This window comes from Augochlora pura, chromosome 11 (assembly GCF_028453695.1).
Source record: "Augochlora pura isolate Apur16 chromosome 11, APUR_v2.2.1, whole genome shotgun sequence".
NCBI lineage: Eukaryota > Metazoa > Arthropoda > Insecta > Hymenoptera > Halictidae > Augochlora > Augochlora pura.
In genome coordinates this window covers 1-15,265 of record NC_135782.1, presented here as the reverse complement: position 1 = coordinate 15,265, position 15,265 = coordinate 1, and the positions used below count along the sequence as shown (strand labels likewise).

Genomic DNA, 15,265 nt, shown 5'->3' with positions numbered 1-15,265 from the left:
AGGATGAACGTAAAAATTTTTTATTAATATTAACTTTTAATTATTCGTTAAATTTCATCCAATTTTTCGTTGGATAATGGAAATTTTGTGACTTATCTGATAAGGGGAATAAGGCATGCTATAATTTTGCTTATCTATCGAAGACATTCTAACTTTTGAAGATAAAGTTTGTAATAGCAGAGGTGATCAATACGAACAAATACGGTGATTTCAAAGAATTTCTAAGAACTTGAGATGAAGGTGGCCATTGTTGGAGGTGGAGTTGTTGGTTTAACGACAGCTCTCCAGCTGCAGCGAGAATTACGTAATGCCGAAATTACCGTTTTTGCGTCGGATTTTGAGCGTACAGTTAGCCATGTAGCTGCTGGAATATTTCGAATTGGGTCATCTTACTCTGGACCAACTGAACAAATAACAAGGTATGTAAATTTTGATGCATAATTTAAAAATTTCTAAATATTATTTGAAAATTTTCGTTTAATATCCTGTTTTTAGAGAATGGATAGGAAACTCTTACGAATATTACGATGACCTACGGAAGTCGCATGAAGCTTTACAAGCAGGGGTAACCATGATTTCCGGTTACATGTTCTCTAATCTTTCACCGGAAACTGTTAAAGTAAGCGCAATATTCAAAGTCCTGTACAATTATGAATACGTATACTGAGGAAATAAATGAATATTTCATTGAAAATAGAGTCAATGGCTCCAAAACTTGGTGCCAATATACAGAAATGTTACAGAGGAAGAATTTCAATTAGTCGGGGGCAATTGGAAATACGGATCATATTTAACGACCCTTCTTACGGATTGCAAACAGTATCTGCCGTGGGCTCGCAAAAAGTAACGCATTTTCCCATGAAATAACATCAATGTTTAACATAAATGTTGCATACATATTACTCTTCCAGATTACAAGAGAGTGGGATTAAATTGGTAACAAAGAAAATGGAATCTCTGGCAGAACTTATCCCAGAGTGGAATCTAATTATGAACTGTACCGGTTTGGGTGCAAGATCATTGTGCAACGATAGACGACTTGTTCCTATACGTGGTCAGGTGATCAAGGTATTATCATATTATCATAATATATATCATTTTTTCCCGTTAAGACTCAGAGTTCGGGGATGTTTATTCTATGCCAATTTATAATATACACAGCTACAAATTAGCGAAAAACTAGTGTCAATAAAAGAAATGATAAATTGACTATTGTTACTATAAAACATTGTCACTCGAGTCATAAAGAGATAAATAAGTGACAATGTGTAACATTTTGAAATCTCTTAGGTAAAGGCACCATGGATGAAAACGTTCTTTTACGGAGAATTAGACACTTACATTATACCAGGTTTCAATGGCGTGGTTACTCTAGGTGGTTCAAGAAGCTTTGACTCGCAGAACACAAATCTATGCCCTTACGAATCAAAAGCAATTCGTGAACGATGTAATAAATTGATTCCAGCTCTCAAAAAGGCCACTGTGCTACGCGAAGAAGTTGGTTTGAGACCACACAGGGAGAATAATGTTAGAGTGGAAGCTGAGCATGTTACAAATGGACTCTCCAGGGCAACCGTTCGTTAAAGTTTTCATTAAATTGATTCTGAGATTTCATTGTCGTTAATTAAATTTGTGCTTATAGGTGATACATAATTATGGACACGGTGGATACGGAGTTTGCACCGCTCCTGGGACTGCTAAGTATGCTGTGCAATTGGCTAAAGAAGTGCATAAGGCCTCCTTTTCAAAACTATAATTACAAATTAGGAGTTACAAGGACTCTGATAACAATTAAAGGTGATCTCATATCCAGTAGTATAAACGAGACAGACAGATTTTGTCAAATATAAAATTGAGTATTAAGTAGAAAAGTTATTATCAATTAAAAAGTTCTCATCCTCTCGTAATTGTTTGACGTCTAACAGAAATAATCTTGTTTCCTCGGGATACGTCTGCAAGAAACTAGTGTTCATGAATATATGCGGTTTATTATTAACGAGTTTACAGAAGAAAATCGTTAATATGCGCTAATACTGCGTGGTATTATTGATGTTAAGTCTCACGTGTAATACACTGCGATGATACACTGCGATAAATTGTATTTCTCTGTGTTTCTCTCATAATATGCTGCTACAACAAAAAGCAGAACTATAAGGGAACACTTTAAAATGTCATTCGTCGTCTCTATGCTCCCTAGGACGATGCCAACTCGTCGTGGTCACCTGGTGCTATCTTTCCAAGTAGACACCAAGATTTTCACGTGCACTGTATGCTCAATGATAATACATTGAGGAAATGGTGTTTAACAAACTCGAGAACATCTTTGCAAACTATCGTGTACAACAGCGTATCAAGTGTTTGTTAAACGTGAATCGTTTAAATCGTAAATCTCATGGTGACGAAGACCACCGAATTCCATTCATTTCTCGCTACTTCTTGCCAGGCTTCACGTTCTTCCTAGGTGGTGCACCCCATCGAAGAGCGCTGCTATCCACCGTCAGCCTTGGTCTCTTGTACTGGCTACTTTTAATATGTTCCTCGACTAATTTCGGTGTTACGCAGATCACGTGTTGTCCCTTCCAATATTTCACCATATTCATACTTTGAAGGGTTGATATGATGTCTGTTTGTGAAATACTCGTCATCTGGCTATTAGTTGAATCAATGAAAATTGCTTAGTTTTAACGTGTTCACCGTATTCTGGTACTTTACAACTAGTATTACATTCATTTCGAAGTAATACCTCAAATCTTTAATGCTGAGAGTGCCACGAAAATCTCTAAGGATTTCCAAAAGGATCCAACTCCAATAGCTTCTGTAAGACAGCTTCCCTAAGTCACTCAATGGTTTTTCAGGACTTCCAACCGTCTGTTCTAATCTGCTCAATTCGTAACTAAAAGCGATTAGAAGTTTTCCATATCCTTGCCTCTGAAAAGGTGGTAAAGTGAGAATGCATGCAACATTGTTCCCATCGGGTGATTCTTTTTCCTAAAAGTAAATTTGAGATTAGTCTCCTAGGAACGAAAGTTGTGTAAAAACATATAGAAATGGATAAATTTAAATTTACCTTAGAGAAGTAACCAACTAAATGAGCTCCGTGTTTATCAACCTCACAAAGAATATAGAAGAGAAACGGTTCTACATCGAAATACAGTGTCTTATGGTCCAAGAACAATTTGGCCAGCAGACATAAGTTTTGACAATAAATCTTGTGCTCCCTGCCATCGACTTCCCAAATGCTTAATGTGCCTTTTCGATAGATCTCTTTTCCAACTGGTTGTCTGTGAGTACATTCGCTCTAAATTATAACAACTAGTATTACAAATTTAGCCATTTTTAATAAATATGAGATATTTTAAGTTTTATGATTTTACCATATGATACCTATAAGTTTTTTCCAAACGCATATACTTTAAACAATATTCACAAATCCATAATTTAGGCTGTTTACCATATTCTTCTGGATATGGACTAAAATACCAAGTATCAATCTCATACTTTCCTGGAAATGAACTTTTGAAAATAATAAGACCCTTTTCACACATTAAGTATAATTGTAACAGAAAAATAGATCAATCCTTACCAATTTGTATTTTATCAATGTATTTAACTTTTGTAATTGCTTCATGTTCTTTTTCTAAAGCAGCTGTTGTAGGGTCCATTTCGGCGTATGTCTGAAAATCAATGTAGTAATGATAAAATAAGCTAAATTATTACAAAAACGTTTTTATAATGGTGGAAGACATACCTTCTGAATGTGATTGATTTCATCGTGCCTCCTTTTCTGATTTCTTGTTATCTTACGGTCCGAAGAATCTGCTAATAAATCAGTGGTAGAATTCCTGTCTCCGCTTTTCCAGCTTCTGTCGCTCATGTCAAATCGGCTGGACATGATTCTATCCCTCTGCACCCACTCATCCAATCTTCTGTTGTGTCCTTCGTAATGTACATAATATTCGTAGTGACTTTCACCTTCATTGTAACGAGTTTGTATAATTTCAGCAGGATCTGTGCAGACAATAAATATTTCTATTTTATTTACACATCAACACAATAAAAAATATTTGACACATTAGCAAACTATGGCAAATGTAATCAATTATTGCCGAAAAACTGTCACTATAATGTGTAACAGCGACAACAATAACATTTCCATGTAATACAATAAAACAACAATAATCGTACAATCATAACAAAAGTAATGGAGAACTATTACAAAGAATTCGAGACATGAACACGCAATCGCCTTGTTTTTTCCATTCTAGTTATTCGTGAGTCTTGCAAAACGTCAAATATAAATGAATTTTCACTTATTACACATTTCCGTATCCTCAATTTTCCGTAGAATATTGAACGAGAACTATAAACCGGAAATACAACGGAAAAAAATAACAATAAACTTATTGACGTAGTTAAGGTATCGGTATTAATGATGTCTGGTTAATTTCTGATGTGATACTGACTCGAATCGTGACTGTGAGTGACATCATAATGTTTTGAAAACAAGTGCGGTTTATCGGAGCAAAGCCGGTAATACAAACGCAGACGAGAGACGCGAAAATCCAGCCGAATAATTTACTATAACATCGCGGGTTCTTGTGCATATTTGTGGTGGTGAGATTATCAATATCATGTAATAATAATATATTTACGCCAGGAATCGTCGGATCTACGGACGAGGTAGTGCTCTCCTATATCGAGAGGCAATTCCTCGAGGCTGTCCGCGTCATCGCCCGATCCCTTCCCGCCATTCGTCAACGTGTTCTCACGCTTTTCTTGCTTTACCATCGTTTCCTTTGTTCCTCCGGTACAATTCTCTTTAATTCTCTGCTCCGGCTCAGCCATTTTACCGACAGAAAATCACTGGTCGGTAGGACGATATTCGTCACTGCAAAATACTCGAAAATAGATGAACATTGCACTCGCTGATGCAACGCGACCGATACGGCCATGAAATTCTCCACGGCGTATATCATACACATGTACGGCGATCATAATATGTACACACAGAAAAGTAACTAGATCGTTGAAAGCGTACTTACTTACCGGAAGTGACGAAACCTCGTTCCTCGTTTTTCCCTTGCGCCGTGCGACAGAGACAACGGAAGCAATATTTAAATTTCGAGTTCCACAAAGGTTTCGGATCGATTGCTCACCCCTTACAATTCACCGTAATAGTAATAATATCTTATGCACACGTTTTCAAATCACGCTTAAATCCAAATCTATGATAAAAACAAAAATGTAATGTGCACATATTGTAAATTCTATACTACATGTACGTACTACATGTACATACATACTGTAGTGGATGAATTATGCAGCGCTTCAGAAATGTCGATTTCTATTCGAACCGACCATGGTTCAAACAAAATTTTCGCATAACTCTTTAATTTTTTGATAAGAAGCAAAACTACAATTCTATACATCAACTACTTGAAGTGCAAAGTTGTTCGAGCTGTTTGGAAGTTTTATGAATATGAAATGTTAACGAGTTGCGCTTCTCTTAATCGCGTAACCTCTACTTAATTAGATTATCATGTACTATAGGGAAATGAGATCATGTCAAAGGTTCCTGACGCTTCAAAAAACATAGTGAACGATCTACTGCGATATTAACATTACTAATGATATCGGATGTAACTAAATGTTATTGCTATGTTTCGACGAAACAGGTAAAGGTTATCTATTATGTAATGGTTATGACATGGGTACCTATACATAACTAGTATTGTGTTTAGTTTATATTATTTTCCTGAAAGAGAACAATAGATATTACAATCTGAACTCGGACGCCAACACACTTTTATTATATCCATAACAAATCTGTGTAAACAAATGAGAATGTCATTTTTTCTATTTTGTAAAAAAATGTACAACAGCTTGATTTTAACCTTTTTAAATTAATTCAACGATTGAAATGATTTTCAACAGCCGTCCAATAGTTATTGTATTCTTACTATTAACAACTTTTATCATTTAGATTGAAGAACAAAGCAACTATTATTGGTCTTGTTATATTGGCTACTGTAGTTTATAACGAGTTTCTAGTTTATGATATACAAAAGTTCAAGTGGTCTGTACGAGAATGTTCAGAATGCGTGAAAGTATTACTTGTAGCAGACCCTCAGATACTTGGCAGAAAAACAGAGGTTTATTTTGGTGCATGGGTGGCACAATGGGATAGCGATAGGTATGGATAATAATTGATTTGTTAATTAGAGCATTTCATAAGTCTTTGAAAGGTTTGGTAACCGCTGCGCATACAACAATGAACTACAGTCAAAAGTAAATAACATTAATTTATATGACATGTTGCAAAGACATGTGAAATGATTTAATAAATTTGTTGATATAGTCTTCATTCTTGAAAACATATTTAGAAATTCACCTCGGTTTTGTTCCACAGTGTCCTATTTTCAGGTACTTAAAGAAGACATTTTCGAGAGCTTTGGACCATTCTCAGCCACATGTTGTAGTATTTCTGGGTGATTTAATGGATGAAGGTCACATTGCTAATGCAGAAGAATTCAAAGATTACAAGAGAAGATTAGATTCTATATTTGACATGCCTGATCACATAATGGTAGAACTATAGTCGTCATAAATGTTTATTAACTGTTCCTGTTATCCTATAATTAGGTAAACTTTAAATTTTAGAAAATTTACTTGCCTGGTGACAATGACATTGGAGGGGAAGAAGATTCAGTTTCGTATAATATGAACAACAGATTTAATTTTGCGTATACACAGCCTACTACCTTAGTTTATAAGTCTGTAACATTTTTCAAGGTACTAACAACAGCATTTTTGTGAGATGTCTTGATTTTTATTGACAATAATTATAATATTTATTGTTTGTCAGGTGAATAGATTGACTCACACAATGCCAGAAGCTCCAAAAGATGCCTTTCTTAATGATTACGCAGAAAGAAATACAACAAATGTTGTGCTCAGTCATATGCCTTTACTGTTTATGCCTGGTACTTTTGTGCAAAATGTGTGTACTATGTTTCGGTGAAATTGCGATTCTATTTTTTACTTCTACTATTAATAACTATGATTCTTTAATAGGTGCTTAAAGAGTTGTCTCCGCAAATTATTTTTACTGCGCATGAGCATAAAGCAATGCATATCAGTTTAGATACAGCAACAGACCAATTGAGTGAGATCTGGATTTTACCCCCTAATGAAACACCATTGTATCAATTAAGAATGGATGTAGGGGACATTCATGAAGTGGAAATGCCCACCTGTTCGTATAGAATGGGTACACCTCATATAGGATATGGCTTAGCCTACATTGGTAAAAAAATTAATATTTTTATATCAATGTATTGAATTTATATATTTGCAATACAATTATCAATTGTGTATCTTCATTTCCAGATACTCAAGAAAAGACTGTAGAATTTACTATTTTATGGCTACCAGGAAGATTTCCACAATTATGGATATACATTTATGTTGGCGTATTCATTCTAGTATTCAGTATATTTTTTTATATATCCAGTTGCTGCTTTAAAAGTCATGCCAGTTATACTCGCATGTCTTCGATTTAGTGCAACATATAATTGAATACAGTTTAAGCCCGTTGAACAATGATAACTTGACACTAGAACTGAGGTACAAAGATCCGTCCAGTAAATGTGATTCTGTTACCATCTATGTCAAGTTTCAAAATAAGTATTGTGATGATTATCTAAAAGGATCCAGTATTTAAAGGGGGTAATAATTTATTAGTAAACGGGGCTAAACGCATTCGTTAGGAAATGTTCCTAAATTATCATGGTTAACATTTCAATATTAATGTTCACTTTTAATGAACCCATTTACATTTTACATTATACATCGATTCCGATGTATTCTTATTCTCTTTAGAAATTCATTCACACATGAAACGATGCCAAACCTATTTAGTGGTAGCGTGTGCAAAATTAGTTACAAAGTTGACATGATGAAGAAATGGCTACGTTTTTCCCTATTTAGTTAGATGGAACGAGGAGATAATGACTTGATTAAGATATAGTAACGTGTTGTTGTGCAAGATATTATTTTAGAAGAGAGAATTTATATGCCCGACATAATATATACATTGCGTATATATTGTTAATCGTGACTTAAAGTTATCCGGTGTGCAATAACAGGTAATTCATAACGGAAATCGGGAAATTAACGTGGGAGGAAATCAGAGACATGCATGTCACAGATGACTTACCTCAGACACTGACGTGTACGCGAGCGACATACACCTTTCGATTAACAATGATTTGAACAAATGAAAAATTCCCGAAGAAAAAATTCTGAAGAATTTTCTCGCGATTATTAAAAATATATAAGCGATAGCAATTAATTGAAATGAGTGCAAATAAGTGCGAGTTCAATTAATTCAGTGAATGCAATAATATATTATTTATATTAATAATCCTTTCTCTAATTAACAACGCATCGAATGTTTAGAATCGCAAGAACAACGCACGGCAAACTTGTGTATTATTTAATAATGAAACCAACACTGCGAACAGATAGCAAACGTAACTGTGTCTGCATAATGCATAAACAACAGCACCTTGCACTCAATTCCACGAACGGAAGTCAACGTTTCTTGTGCATTGAGAGACTCGTGCGAAGTCGTAAACTCCATTTGCCATAATTGCAATTGCAAATTAAAAATCATAGCGATATCTGAATCATTCTGCAGAGTTCCAATAAATTATTATCCATCGATTAAACGCGACAGGTGCGACAGAGATCGGAGAACAATGGTCAAAATATAAAAAAACCTTGTTCGTTCAAATGTGTTTTTTTATTAACAATTAATCAGTTCTTAAAATTTGTACAAAACACGCATTTAAACGCTACGAATCGTCACGAATCTATTTTATCTGATCGAACTTTCATATTGCCATTGATGCCACTACTTGTGTAAATATAACAAAGTTTTTGTCGCTGACAGGCTCCACTATTTTGTTGAATGTATCCCCTGGAGAGAGATTGTAAAATACACAAAATTAGAAACGTTATATAACCGACGCTATTCTATCACGATATTTTCTAAAAAGTCCCTCTTCCGCCGTGCGAAAATGAAAAAAGGTTCAACAATTCAAAGTGTACACATCGAACGCGCTGTTAGAAAAATCCCACGCGATCTTATGGTGTGTAGGTGATACCGATGGAGAAACGTGGAAGATCGATCTACGATCGATTTAGAAAACCGTTTATAAAATTTAACAATATTGCTGGGAACGTAAGCGCGTGATCAACGCTTTATGTTTACCGCTAAACAATACAAACGATACAAATAATGCAATTATAAAACCGCCGTTTGATCTTAGTACGCGCTTATTGTTAACGATGTAAGAACGTGGTTGTCGACGCCTTTGCTAACGTGGTTGTTAACGTAATATTAATATATACATATAATAATCGTTAATACGATTACTAGTCCGCAAACATCTTCAATTAAAAGATTGATCATAAATCTCAAAAATGTCGAAGAATTCGCGAGGCTAACGTTGTGCTTAACGAGATCCACGGTCGCCATTTAAATGGAAATTCAGAACAATTTTCTGTTCAAGCACATACTAAGCTTTAAAGATGAAACACGTGTCGTCTAGTCTATCTTTAGTTAATCTCTTAAATGACGCAACATACCATCGTTTAATTACGTATCAAATAATCGACTGCTTAAGATCAAACTTCGTAAAATTCTTTCACCTGCTGAGAATCGATTCAGCGTTATAAACAATATACCTTTGCTATAATAGATAAATTCGATATATAATAAATTCAATATACAATAAATTCGATAACTTATAGAATAACTTATAAAACGAACCTCATATTCGGAATCGTTAAACAATTCGAATAAACATTACTAAAATACAGCGTTTCTTAATGCAATGTAAAGTATAGTATCAAAGAAAGTTCGTAATTGCAACGCGCGCGTTATTATAGTTAATTCATAGAATCCTTTTGTCCGTGACAACGAGCGTTGTTCGTTAGTTCGAATGTAAAAGCGACGTTTACCATGTACAGTAAAAAATAGAAAGCTTTATATACAAAAATGAAGTCGACCTGAGAGAAACCGTCGTTTTTCGCTGTTATACGGCGTTTATTTGCCGGCTCTTTTTCTTTACGTTCTCGAATCCCCTCGATTAATATCCACATAGACCATTTGTTTAGTCAACGATGTCTCGCTACGTTAGAAGCCTACCCTGCTGTTCGATCGTTTAAAAATATCGAGTATAGTGAAAAATCGTTACTCTCTTTTTTATCTGAGAACAGCCTTAATCTTATTTTATACGGATACGGTATAATTGTTTTCGTCAATTTCGTAGAAAGCTATTTATTTTTTTGTTCTACGGGGTGCTTCGAAGTATGTTCCACCTTGCCAGGGAATTTTCGTGGGTTCACCTGGTCTCGGTGAACAGGTAATTTAGAGTGGTAATAGTGTAAATAATCGTTTTATAAAATAACGATTCGCGTGTAAGAATTGATTGAATTTAAAAATCTTAATAATTCTGACAATAAGTTTTTAGAAAAATTAAGGAAGAAATAGTTCTCGATGTTAGAAAATATTATTATGCTGTTTTAGTGAAATATTTGACGTAACATTTATTTTAGTAAATTAAATGCAATGATATTTAGTAAATATAAGATAGATATGAAATTATTGAATGAATATAAATTCACGTGAAACTATTTAATGGATACAAAATGAAATGTAGTGAATATGGAATAAATAAGGAATTGTTTAATGACTATAAAATAGAAATCCTGAATTAATATAAATTAAATAAAGAATTGTTTAACGATCACAAAAAAATCGTACCTCTGAAAATCCTGCGAATTCCGAAGCACCCCGTCGACTCGTGTAATAAAGCGTGCAAACACAACAGCAACACCCCTCCCCATACTCGTCCACGTGTAAACACTAACTAGTGTTGTTGCTTTTGGAGATTACGATTTTAAACGCATCCAAAAACCTACGATCGACACGCTCGTCAATATTATATATATATATATGTAATGTATATATTATAAACAACAGGAGATGTTCCTCGTGCCAAGTGAGAACATCACACCGCGGCGTCCACCCCCCACACCATTATCATATTTCACGACTGAGGTAATGCATTTGTCGGACGTCGTCTATCGACGCATTACTTATGGAACACATTTACGATCATTTAGGATCGACGTTTTGTTTTTTCATCTAATTCGATTCGAACTGTTTCTCGTGTAAAAAATACAGTTTATCTTCAATATGGAACAGAAAGAAACACACGTTGTTTTCTTAACGCCTCGGACTAGTCGCTGTCCCCTTCGTAGAAGGTGTCCGGCGTTAAGGAGGCCTCCTGCTAGTCCTCGTCGACGATCTCGCAGCTGTGATACTTGCTGGACGAGTCCAGCCAGCTCTCGACGCCGCTCGATGCTAGATCGTCGCAGGAAGGCATCTCGGGCAACGGCTCCATGTTCGGCGCGCCTTTCTTCGACAGATTGTTCGCCGGCCGGTCCTTCATCGTCGTCGAGCCTGAAACGAGTTTAAGATAAGTGAAACTTTCTCCTTGTAAATTATATTAGTTTAGTATAGAAATTTACGATACCATTTTCGGAAGACAAAGAGGCCTCTTTCCTGCGAATCAAGGCTTGCCTGGATGCCCTCGGACTTCTGTATTCACCGCTTATACTTAACCCTGCGCTGATTGTTGGTAGCCTGATATCCAGATGCGATCCCTTGTCTGTAACAATCTAATTGAAGATGTGATTATTGCAACAGTTTAAGCAAAAATGGGTTCTTCTTTTGTATATGCGGATTTAATTGTTTGTGGCTAAGGGTTGGTGTTCAGTATTAAAATACACCACGTATTTACCTTGTTATTCATGGCATAAAGTTTCGTAGCAATATCCCTAGCAACCAACGTCGTTAACACGGTTGCAAGATACGCTTCCTTAACAAGTAGATATTCCAACGCGGACCGTTGCCAAAATAAGTATCTGCACGAGCTCGCAGCAACAATGGAGACCTACGAAAACAAACAAAAACGGTAATCACTGCAAACACTTCCCTTGCATAATTTGTTTTAGTCTCAGTCAAAGTCTCTGCTATTTAAAATAGAATAGCTATGCTGCTATACGAGATAGAAAATGCTTAGCTTCGGGATGTTCTCACCTTAAATTTGTCGTCGACGGACGCTCTGGAGCTTTCGAACTCCGGTGAATCGAGAAACTCGCACGGCAGTATGGGATGTAAGAAATTCGAGTCGCTCAGCACGTTCACTTTGCCGCTGAGCAGCAGGCCAAGTCTATCAGTCCGTGTTAAGTTCTGCATGGCGTACGCCTCGCCAGCGTGAAGCGACATTATAGATGCAAATTCCGGTGATACTAGCCTTTTGAATTGCAGCCGCGAGACCTGTTCGAACGAAGACGAATTAACGGCGACGCCATTGAAGTCGAGAGAAGGGGCGCGAACTAGACGTTTCAGAGAAAGAAACGGGTTCTGTGCTCCTAAAATAGCATTTTAGCATTTTCAACAATATCGTAGCATTTTCAACAATATTGTGAACGTCAAATGAACGAAATTTTTTTAATTATTCTTTGATTCGATTTAATTCGAACCCTTCGGTTTTATTTGTTAAAATAGGTCTTAGCTCAACTCTGTAACTCAGATTCTTTCACGTCGATTATTTTACTTTATGATATGAGTTACAATAAACTTTTCTTTCACCTAAAGAAAAGTTTTAAATTAAAAAAAAAAAAGTAAAGAAATTGCTTTGAAGAACTTACTTTAAACGGATAGAAAAGCGTGTGATACACCTCCTCCAGTTCCGGGTCAAACCTGACCGGCCTCATCTGATAAACAATGTAAACCAGTTGTCCCATGTTCAACACCAGGAAGCTAAAATTCCATGAGAATATATCCGGCGCGCATATCACGTGCCATGCCCAACCAGAGAGCAGCATGAACCCTTAAAAAATAAGAGGACATCATTTAACACATATTCCACCATAAATAAGCAAAATCGTCGTTTGATAATTAACTAGAATCGTAGTCTATATCAGAGGTCGAATAAGACAATCGAAGTCGCGTGACTTGGTACGATCAGATTTCTAAAAAAATAGCCTAATTTCCTTAAATAGAAATCTCGGTTATGTTAACGACTACTTATGCAACACCATAGATATCTCTATGGTATGATCTCGATGAGTGATAGCGAGATGTTCTCGCATTTGTTTTGTGAATGATTGCTTTAGAAAGACCGAGTCAGCGACAGAGATGAACCATAAACGGAAATGCTCGAAGAAGGCTGTCGACTATAACGTTTTCCTTGAAACATATCAACATCGCTAAAAAAACGAAGTTTAAACTATTCGCGAAATTGTTCTGTACGGAGAAAATATTTATCGCTCAGAAAATAACGCATATCCTGGAAACACAAGTCGGCCGTGCATGTTCGAGTTTATTCAAATCGCTTGGATAACACTGTTCCTTGTCTGAAGTCGAATAGAAATTTATTATAATAAATCGAATTCTTAAACTCCGTATATTCAGCTTCATTTCACAAATGAAATTATAAGCAATAGTAATCGCAGATAGGTATATTTATTATATTTATTGTATCAAATACGTGGCATTATAAATAGTTAATTTCATATTTATAAATATTATAGATAATTATATTTATTATATCTATCTTATTCAACGCGTTCTCTTATAAATAATAAAACTTCGTCCTAGAGAAGCTATAACTTGCATTACCAGTATAAATTGTAATAATAACAATAAATTATAATATCACTATAAATTGTAATGATAACTATAAATTATAACAGTAACTATAAATTATAATAACAACTATAAATCCTCCAAATATGCCATGCGTCGCAACGTTAAATAATACATTAATTATAACGATGAATTCTCTACGCGATATACTAAATCATAGTCACATGTCGTTGCTACCGTTAATTACCCCTAATCAATTCCGATCGACGAACATTAAAATTAAAGCTGCAACGATTTCTACAGACAGAAAAACGGGTCCATAGATCCAGCGATCGGGAGGAACGACAGATACGAGATAGCTCACCAATAATCAGGACGGAGTGCATAAACAGTATCCCTTTTCTGGACGACGGCGCCGCGTACGACAACGCGAAACAAAAGTTCGCCAGCTGGAACAGTATGTGCTGGGGTTGCTGCCATAGGCACAAGGCCGTGTTACCTGCAACGCGGCGATCCATCAGGAATTAGACGCGCACAACCACACGGACACAAGTTCCTAATCGTAGTAGCGTATTCGTGTCACCTGGCATTTACCTAGCGCCGTGATATTGTACGAAGGAAGAGGATCATGCCCGAGACCGGGGCTCATCTTGCCTTCTACACGGTGGTGAGATTTTTTGGAGTTAAAGGGAGGAGGAAGAACGACGGCCCTCGGTTATTACTTAGTATCCATTCTCACTGGTTTGTTTTGGTCAAATTCGACAGTGTGTCCCTCCTGTCCTTGCAGGGGCGCGGCGTATGCCACGGTTAGGGGCGCTTGCGCTGGGTATCATGGATCGATCGTTGTACGGGTTGGTAAGGCAGGGTTGCTCGATGGCGATCGGAGACGCTTGCTACCTACCGAGGGCAACACGAAGATACGTAGATGATGATCGTCAGTTTTTGGTTGTTAAATGGTTTTGAGTTACCTATGGGAGGTAATGGACAGCTTTGATAACTTGCGATGATAATGTGCCTACGTATGATGATAGCTAGATTTGCAATGTGTAACAAGGGTCAGCTTTTCAATATAATAATAATAGCTAGCTTTCCAACTTGTAATAAGAGCAAGATTTCCAACATATAGTAAGAGCAAGATTTCCAACATATAGTATATGTACTGCCGAAGCAAGTATATAGTAAGAGCAAGATTTCCAACATATAGTAAAATATCCAGATTTCCAACATATAATATAGTAGACAAAATAATATAAATATGTGGAAATAAAGATAAATTCTTTCTCGTTTAAAATTAGAAATACATATAGTATATGTACTGCCGAAGCAAGTATATAGTAAGAGCAAGATTTCCAACATATAGTAAAATATCCAGATTTCCAACATATAATATAGTAGACAAAATAATATAAATATGTGGAAATAAAGATAAATTCTTTCTCGTTTAAAATTAGAAATACATATAATATAATGTATGCATATATATCGCAATTATTGCTGACAATTTATAATATAGTAATATAATATACAATATGATAT

General features: G+C 35.8%; 4 protein-coding genes across 8 annotated transcripts; 2 read left to right on the top strand and 2 right to left on the bottom strand.

Annotated features, from left to right (window-relative positions):
* Positions 1 to 234: 234 nt before the first annotated feature.
* Positions 235 to 1,784, top strand: Daao1 (D-amino acid oxidase 1). Its single transcript, XM_078194365.1, has 6 exons — positions 235 to 419; positions 496 to 619; positions 698 to 843; positions 912 to 1,068; positions 1,291 to 1,575; positions 1,643 to 1,784. Exons 1-6 carry the CDS (start codon positions 235 to 237, stop codon positions 1,754 to 1,756), a joined length of 1,011 nt encoding a protein of 336 aa, XP_078050491.1. The 3' UTR covers positions 1,757 to 1,784.
* Positions 1,785 to 2,429: 645 nt separating this feature from the next.
* On the bottom strand, positions 2,430 to 5,180 carry Mof (males absent on the first). 4 transcript variants are annotated; one of them, XM_078194356.1, is made up of 8 exons: positions 5,043 to 5,180; positions 4,653 to 4,888; positions 3,749 to 4,008; positions 3,584 to 3,674; positions 3,375 to 3,502; positions 3,068 to 3,298; positions 2,744 to 2,988; positions 2,430 to 2,649 (listed from the first exon to the last, which is right to left on the bottom strand). In XM_078194356.1, the coding sequence occupies exons 2-8, from the start codon at positions 4,843 to 4,845 to the stop codon at positions 2,430 to 2,432; spliced, it is 1,368 nt and encodes a 455-aa protein (XP_078050482.1). In that variant the 5' UTR covers positions 4,846 to 4,888; positions 5,043 to 5,180. The 4 variants fall into 4 exon arrangements, with proteins under 4 accessions (XP_078050482.1, XP_078050483.1, XP_078050481.1 ...); XM_078194357.1 differs by having other exon boundaries at positions 5,047 to 5,092; XM_078194355.1 differs by lacking the exon at positions 5,043 to 5,180 and having other exon boundaries at positions 4,653 to 4,988.
* Positions 5,181 to 5,223: 43 nt separating this feature from the next.
* On the top strand, positions 5,224 to 9,455 carry Mppe (Metallophosphoesterase). The gene is made up of 7 exons (XM_078194363.1): positions 5,224 to 5,675; positions 5,984 to 6,193; positions 6,424 to 6,586; positions 6,661 to 6,792; positions 6,866 to 7,000; positions 7,075 to 7,306; positions 7,390 to 9,455. Exons 1-7 carry the CDS (start codon positions 5,659 to 5,661, stop codon positions 7,560 to 7,562), a joined length of 1,062 nt encoding a protein of 353 aa, XP_078050489.1. The 5' UTR covers positions 5,224 to 5,658; the 3' UTR covers positions 7,563 to 9,455.
* Positions 9,456 to 10,574: 1,119 nt separating this feature from the next.
* Positions 10,575 to 14,494, bottom strand: LOC144476985 (popeye domain-containing protein 3-like). 2 transcript variants are annotated; one of them, XM_078194362.1, is made up of 7 exons: positions 14,313 to 14,494; positions 14,094 to 14,228; positions 12,790 to 12,971; positions 12,176 to 12,415; positions 11,877 to 12,029; positions 11,610 to 11,754; positions 10,575 to 11,536 (listed from the first exon to the last, which is right to left on the bottom strand). In XM_078194362.1, the coding sequence occupies exons 1-7, from the start codon at positions 14,317 to 14,319 to the stop codon at positions 11,364 to 11,366; spliced, it is 1,035 nt and encodes a 344-aa protein (XP_078050488.1). In that variant the 5' UTR covers positions 14,320 to 14,494; the 3' UTR covers positions 10,575 to 11,363. The 2 variants fall into 2 exon arrangements, with proteins under 2 accessions (XP_078050488.1, XP_078050487.1); XM_078194361.1 differs by having other exon boundaries at positions 14,324 to 14,494.
* Between the last annotated feature and the right edge of the window lie 771 nt (positions 14,495 to 15,265).